The sequence below is a fragment of the Bubalus kerabau genome, chromosome 4 (assembly GCF_029407905.1).
Source record: "Bubalus kerabau isolate K-KA32 ecotype Philippines breed swamp buffalo chromosome 4, PCC_UOA_SB_1v2, whole genome shotgun sequence".
In the NCBI taxonomy this organism is placed as follows: domain Eukaryota; kingdom Metazoa; phylum Chordata; class Mammalia; order Artiodactyla; family Bovidae; genus Bubalus; species Bubalus kerabau.
Genome location: NC_073627.1, coordinates 142,563,072 through 142,570,225, shown reverse-complemented (window position 1 = coordinate 142,570,225; position 7,154 = coordinate 142,563,072). Strand labels below are relative to the sequence as shown.

General features: G+C 57.0%; 1 protein-coding gene across 2 annotated transcripts; it reads left to right on the top strand.

The window, feature by feature from the left end:
* The first annotated feature begins 518 nt into the window (after positions 1 to 518).
* Positions 519 to 6,477, top strand: AQP3 (aquaporin 3 (Gill blood group)). Of its 2 annotated transcripts, XM_055578824.1 has the most exons (6): positions 519 to 694; positions 3,885 to 4,011; positions 4,375 to 4,512; positions 4,831 to 4,949; positions 5,171 to 5,388; positions 5,476 to 6,477. In XM_055578824.1, the coding sequence occupies exons 1-6, from the start codon at positions 587 to 589 to the stop codon at positions 5,642 to 5,644; spliced, it is 879 nt and encodes a 292-aa protein (XP_055434799.1). In that variant the 5' UTR covers positions 519 to 586; the 3' UTR covers positions 5,645 to 6,477. The 2 variants fall into 2 exon arrangements, with proteins under 2 accessions (XP_055434799.1, XP_055434800.1); XM_055578825.1 differs by lacking the exon at positions 5,171 to 5,388.
* The last annotated feature ends 677 nt before the right edge of the window (positions 6,478 to 7,154 follow it).

Genomic DNA, 7,154 nt, shown 5'->3' with positions numbered 1-7,154 from the left:
ATACTGGAGTGGGTTGTCATGCCCTCCTCCGGGGAATCTTCCCACCCCATGAATCGAACCCAGGTCTCCCACATTGCAGGAGAATTCTTTATGGTCTGAGCCACCAGGGAGGCCCATGAGCTGGGGCCAGTTCCTTTCCTAACTCGGTGGGAGTCTGCTCTCACTCCCACCGTGGTGGGGATGGCAGGGAGGCTCGCTGTGAGTGGGCCAGGGAGGTCTCTTCCGCAGTTCCTTTCTCCCCAGTGGCCCTGGTCCTGTACGTGCCTTCATCCCCGCATCGGCTCTCTGCCTCCATCATCCCGCAGTTCTCCCGGGGACAATCCTAGCCCTAAGGGCTCCTCACCCCACCCTGTACCTCTACCTTCCTCACCAGCCTCCCCTCCAACCCAGAGGTCCCTTCAGCGGTGGGGGCGGCCGCCCACCTTGAGGCCGGCGCGGAAGGGGCGGGCGGGGTTGCGGGCGGGCGGGGCACGTGCCTTCGGCTCTATAAAAGGGCGCCACCCGGCGCTGGCGGCCACTCTGCTGCTGCTGCTGCTGCGGCCGTCCTTTTGCCTGCCCGCCCGAAGCGCCGTCGCCTGCCACCGCCATGGGTCGACAGAAGGAGCTGGTGAACCGCTGCGGGGAGATGCTGCACATCCGCTACCGGCTGCTCCGCCAGGCGCTGGCTGAGTGCCTGGGGACCCTCATCCTCGTGGTGAGTGGAGGGACCCGCAGAAGCCTCTTGCCAGCCCCACCTCCCCAGTCCCTCTGTTCACTGAGGGGCTGTGTTTAAGACAGCCTCGACCCCTCTCTCAGCTCTGACACTCCCCCCCCAGCCCCCCACCCTGACCCCCTCCAGGGTCGTCTTTGCTTATAGCTCTAACCCCCTCTAATAGCTCTGACTCTTGCCAGAATGACAGCTGTTACACCCCAATGACAGCTCTGAGCTTCACCCTGTCACCAGTGGGCCAGCCCACAGGCTGCGCGAGTTGGTCACCCCTGCAGTCTGGGACCTCCAGCCCTGTGTGGGTGCAACAGGTTCCTGGAGTCCCAGCCCCGGCAGGGGAGGGTGGTGGGGGGCAGTGGCAAATGGGCCCCTATTGAGTTATTTGGGTCCTGGGTGCCTGGCCCCTAATGAATAATTAACCCTCAGAAAGTTTAAAAGTTCCCCTGATGTGAAGACAGTTTGCTTCAGGTGGGGGCAGAGGGCAGAGGCCATGAAGCACACAGCAAGCAAGGAAGGAAGGAGGATCCTGAAGATAAGAGGCTATGGAAGGCAGCTTTGCCCCAGGCACAAGGGACGTGAAGTCACTAACGTCTGTCCTTGAGTGCTGGGCAACTCCCGGACAGTTACCCAGACAGATGCGGTCAGCTTCCGTGCACAAGCACACCGGTGTGCATGAATCTCCAGGATCTGAGTTACTCTACGGGTTACTCCCCAGTCCCAGTGACTCCCTGGTCATGCGAGTTTCAGTCTGGGTTGTTTCTGGGTGACTGTTTGTACTTCTTGGACCTGGCAGACAGATCAGTTATGGGCTCCGTTTCCTGTCCCAGTTAGTCTCAGATTTTCGGCCACGCTTGTGGTTACACCTGTTTCCCTCTTGGTTACTTCTGGGTTCAGTTGCTTCATTGCAGGGGATGGGATACTCTGTTTGTGCCCCAGTTCCAACCCTAGGTAGCCCCCTGTGGACTAGTGAGATTAACTAGGGGGAAGGAGAGCTGGGTGGCTCCCTACAATGGATGGTGGTGGTGGAGCAGGTTCTATAGAGAGAGAAAAGCTGGGACTCACCTTTGGCTTCCAGAAACAGGAAGGGAGGAAGCCAGGTAGGGCTGTTTATCCACACCCCCCACCCCCAAGACTAGTGGTCCTTCCAGTCATCCATATCTCTTCTCTCCCAGGAAGGGAATAGGACAGGTGCTTATCATCACCCTGCCCAGAGCCTTGTGTCCCCCATCCCCATCTGACTGACAGTCCAGTCCCCTGTTGGAGAGCAGCCAGGACAGGGGACATTGTCTTCCTTTCACAGAGGGGCCTCCCTAACTTCTCCCTAAGTCTCAGTTTGCCTTCCCCTAAAGGAGCAGTCGGGCCTCCTGCTGAGCCTCAGGATCACTTGGCTTATCCCTGACCACAGAAGGAGGGTATTATGTTTGTGAAGGCTTTCAGGCTCAGGTGGTTGAGAGGCATTGGGTATCAGTGCCTGAAGAGGAGGGGCCAGGCCAGGAAGACCCCTGAGTGGTGGGTGAGGCTTGCCTGCACCCCTCTGGGGATTGGGGACCTAGGGCCTGCAGTGTCAGAATCAGGGCTGGCTTTAAGGCTGGGGAAGCCCCTTTCTCTGGGGCACCTAGTAAGGTGAGGAGAGGGAGAAGGAGGCAGGAGGAAGAGGAAGATTAGTCTCAAGGTGGTGGAACTGGCTCTGACAGCTTCTCCCTCCAAGGCTTCTTGGGATGGAGCCAGGTTTGTGCCTCGGGTAGGCAAGGAGCTGAGGCCAAGGCCTGCCAAGCTGGACAGGGTGCCCCAGACCCTCACATGCCTGTTTCAGCACACACACAGATACTTACAATCTCGGACCTTTGCTCTCACCTGCCTGCCCACCTTTGCCCTGCATTGCTGCCTCAGGTTTCCTATCTCTTCGTCCTCCTGAAGGGTGATAACCAAAATTCATAACCACCCAGTGCAGCAGGACACGGAGCTATCAGAATGAACAAGGGCCCTGAGCACAGATCTTGTAAAATTTCTGCTGAATAGGCCTCAGAATTTAGTTATGGGGAGATGGGAAAGGAGAGCTGGGGCAGGGCTGGAGCAGCTTTGGGGGGCCCCCTGGGGGCTCAGAGTAATAGCCCTTTACAGCTAGTGCAGGAGCATTCTGGGGGCTTCCCGGTGGCTTAGCCATAAAGAATCTGCCTGCCAATGCAGGAGTGGCTGGAGACACAGGTTTGATCCCTGGATTGGGAAGATGCCCTGGAGGAGGGCATGGCAACCCACTCCAGTATTCTTACCTGAAGAATCCCATGAACAGAGGAACCTGGCGGGCTATGGTCCATGGGGTTGCAAAGAGTTGGACGCGACTGAGTGACTTAGCAAGCATACACAGGAGCATTTTTATATCTGAACAAGGGGAACTGACATACAGCATGCTCTGTACTTGCAGGACATCAGGGACTTTAGCCTCTTGAATCCCCCCATTTCTGGCAGAAAGCTTAGAACCAATCTCCCCACTTGCATTGGCCTGAGGGTCCCTGACTGGCTAAAGAGAGGAGACAGAGACCTCTGTCTTTAGCACCTCCAAATCTGAGTGGGGAACCTAGGCCTCTGAGGGTAGGGAGGTCAAGGTGAGGGGAGAGAGGAGGCTCTGGGTCAGGGACATGTCAGGGAAGCTGAGGGTTCTAAGAGGGAGGCCAGGGGCTCTGACACCCCAGATTAAGGAGAAGTGGATTCAGCCTAACTTCTGGCCTCTGCCCTTTCTCTGTGCCCTCTCCCTGCCAGCTCTTCTTTGGGGCAGAGAGAAAGGCAGCTGCAGGTGGGGGCTGAGTGAGAACTGTCCCACCCCTAGGGACCAGGCCTGAAGGGCTGGGGGAGGAACTGCTCAGGTGAGAGTGTCCCCTTCCCCTGGCTCTTATTGAGAATTGAGACAAATCAATGGAGATGGTTCCGCTACCTTCTGGGCTCACAGTTGCAAACTCTGTTTCCAGTCCCTTCCACAGGACCCTGTTAGAGTGGAGCTGGGACCCTGGGGCTGGGAGGGCCTGTCTGCTTATGACTGCAGCAGGAGGGGAGGGGCTTGATTCCAGGAAAGGGCTTCTGTTTCTGCATGAAGGCAGTGGGAGGTGGCTGACTTCATCCCTTTCCTCTGGAGTGAGAGTCATTGGTCCTCACTCTCCCTGCTTTGTTCTGTTTCCTGACACAGATGTTTGGCTGTGGCTCTGTGGCCCAGGTCGTGCTCAGCCGGGGCACCCACGGTGGTTTCCTCACCATCAACCTGGCCTTTGGCTTCGCCGTGACCCTAGGCATCCTTATTGCTGGCCAGGTCTCTGGTAAGGCCTTGTCCCCACCCTCAGCCATCAGCCCTCCAGCTACCCCACATGGTGTCCCACTGGGGAATGGGGTGGGGGCGGGAGTGTTCTTCACAGGGCAGGGCACAGCCATGCCCTAGCTGTGGGCCTTTGAAAGAGAAGAGTGACGAAGGGACTTGATACGTAAGAAACTTCGACTCTCACCTCGGAATCAGAGACTAGCAGAGTGGGTCTATTACATAGTCCAACCCGCCATTCTGTGCAATAAACCCTTCTCTGCATCCCTGTTCACCAGAGTCGAAGAGGGGGAGTGTGGGTGGGGGAGATCCTGGCCTCCCCACTGTGGCAGGCAGGGACTAATAGGCCCCATCTCCCTCTGCCCAGGGGCCCACCTGAACCCTGCCGTGACATTTGCTATGTGCTTCCTGGCGCGCGAGCCCTGGATCAAGCTGCCTGTGTACACCTTGGCTCAGACTCTGGGAGCCTTCCTGGGTGCTGGAATTATCTTCGGGTTGTATTACGGTGAGCATTCCCACCCTGCTGTCCTCCACGACCCCCTCCCTCTGCTTAGGACTGACCTACTGGCACGAGGCCTTTCCATGACGAATACCAGGGACCTGCCCAGGCCCTGGGCTTATGACTCATTCATGCACCGGGCCCAGAAATGAGCTGGGCAACCGTGGAGTTAAGCCCTCCACCCTCCATCTTCCCACCCCATCTCCAGAGTGATAAAGCAGTGATTACGCTCACCTGAGACCCCTGGGAGGGTGGGCACAGCTTGATGGGGAAGACAGGGCTCAGGCCTCTCTCTCACGCATGCGGTATCAAAACTGTCACCAGATGCGATCTGGGCCTTCGCCAACAACCAGCTTATTGTTTCGGGCCCCAATGGCACAGCTGGCATCTTTGCCACCTACCCCTCTGGACACTTGGACATGGTCAATGGCTTCTTCGACCAGGTATGGGCTGGGGTTGGGTGAGGGGCTTGGGTTGCTCATGGGCTGGCTGGGGGACAGGACTCCCTGTCTAGAGCAGACTCCTAGGACTCTGCTAGTTAACCAGTAAAAATCTTAGTACCACTGCCCTGAGGAGCAGAACACTGGAGATGCCAAGACTCTTAGAGGGAAGCCAGAGGGTGGAAGGTGGGGGCTCTCCTCACGCTGTTCTCCCCACTCCCCAGTTCATTGGCACGGCCTCCCTCATCGTGTGTGTGCTGGCCATTGTGGACCCCTACAATAACCCCGTCCCCCGAGGCCTAGAGGCCTTCACCGTGGGCCTGGTGGTCTTGGTCATTGGTACCTCAATGGGCTTCAACTCTGGCTACGCCGTCAACCCCGCCCGGGACTTCGGCCCCCGCCTTTTCACCGCCATCGCCGGCTGGGGCTCGGAAGTCTTCACGTGAGTGCAGTCCCCACTTGCATGCCCCAGCCCATTCTCTGCTTTGGTCTGCCCCACCCACCCCTGACCACATCTGTCTGCCCCCAGGACGGGCCGCCACTGGTGGTGGGTGCCCATTGTCTCTCCGCTCCTGGGTTCCATCGCCGGTGTCTTCGTATACCAGCTCATGATCGGCTGCCACCTGGAGCCGCCCCCACCCTCCACCGACGAAGAGAATGTGAAGTTGTCCCACGTGAAGCACAAGGAGCAGATGTGAATGGGCGGGGGCACCCCCATGCCCTCCCATGAGCGTCCATTGACTGTGCAGGGGCTGCTCCCCAGAAGCCCTCTTCACAACTCCCCTCCTGGAATAGGAAGCTTCTTGTCCACCACCTCCTACTAGACAGCCCCCTCCAGGCTTTTCCATCCTGAAGGAAATAGGACCCAGCAGGACCTTCAGCCTGTAAGCGGTGGTGGCACAGGGAGCCTGGCCAATCTAGCCCCTCATCTCCCAGAGGGAGATCATAGGCAGCAGGTGTGTGAGTGTGTATGCAGGTGTGTGTGCTTGGTTTTCCACATATTCAGGGCAAAAGACCGAGTGGAAAAGATTCTGTTGGTGGAGTTGGGTGGGGGTCCAGAGGAAGAGAGGGGAAGGTGTCTATCTGTGAATGAGAAAAGAACGTTTCAGGGGCTCCATGTGCAGGAGGGTCCAGGTACAGGCATTTCTCAGTATGTGCGTGTCTGCCCTTCTATTCAGGGGGCTCTTATAGGCTTCAGTAGGGTGGGAATATAAGTAGGGCTAGGAGGAGGGGGCCAAAGCCCAGTTGTGGAGCTCTGTCTATTCGTAAATAAGGAGCAGCAGTGTGATGTGTTCATGTCACAGTGGAGGCATGAGGGGAGTGGGGGTGAAGTCCAGGTCATAATTTCATGTTTGCTCTTAAAAATATATTTTAATATATGTGTATTAATACATATATGTAGTAGATGTTACAGTTTCAGGGATGGGGATTGGGAGACTCCATGGTCTGCCCTCCTTTAATCCTCCACTCAACACATGTATTTTTGCCTTTTATAAAAAAAACAATAAAATGTATGCCAATTGTGTAAATAGCTCTCTGCCTGCTCTGCTGTTTTTCTGGCGCCGAAGAGCTTCAGTGAGTCTGGCCACAGGGCACCCTGAGGGTTGTACTTGAACCTGTTCTGGAGGCAGAGGTCAGTCGCATGGGTCGGAGAGTCCTTCATCTCAGCCTGAACTCGGTGGTCCCACACTTTCCTCCAAGCTTCCATCCTCCCAGGAACCCCCAGTTGGTGAATCACATCTCCTTCCCGAACCCTGCGCCCACCCACTACCCCCGGAAGGCAGACAGAAGCCTGGCCCGGGGGGAGGAACTTCCTCTTAAAGGAGAGGACTGCTCTCCAGGAAGTAGTGAGCTCCCTGTTTCTGGAAGAGACCAATCATACTGGGAACCTACTGTTGCCTTCGACCCCTCGCAATTGTTTGGGCTTCATCACCTACAACCAGACCTTGGCCCTACCCCTTTAGCAGCAGTCTCCCTGACTCCAGTCTGGATCGGTCAGTCCATACAGCAGCCAGAGGGATCTTTCTGAAAGCCCTGATGGAAGTGGCCTCATTCCATGGCTCTCCCCGCCATCTGGAGACAATTCAAATCCCTCCATCCTGCATTCAGGCCCCCTCAGGACCTGGCCCTGGTCCCCACCCCTCCCCTCACAATGCTCCATCCACTCAGGACTATTCTGTGCACCCCTGTGTCTTCCTACCTCACTGA

Bases quoted from the DNA above. Each gene is read 5' to 3' on its own strand.
- AQP3 (XM_055578824.1), top strand. From the start codon at position 587: ATGGGTCGACAGAAGGAGCTGGTGAACCGCTGCGGGGAGATGCTGCAC. The intron at 695-3,884 runs GTGAGTGGAGGG...TTCCTGACACAG, and splicing joins TGGGGACCCTCATCCTCGTG to ATGTTTGGCTGTGGCTCTGT. The intron at 5,389-5,475 runs GTGAGTGCAGTC...GTCTGCCCCCAG, and splicing joins TGGGGCTCGGAAGTCTTCAC to GACGGGCCGCCACTGGTGGT.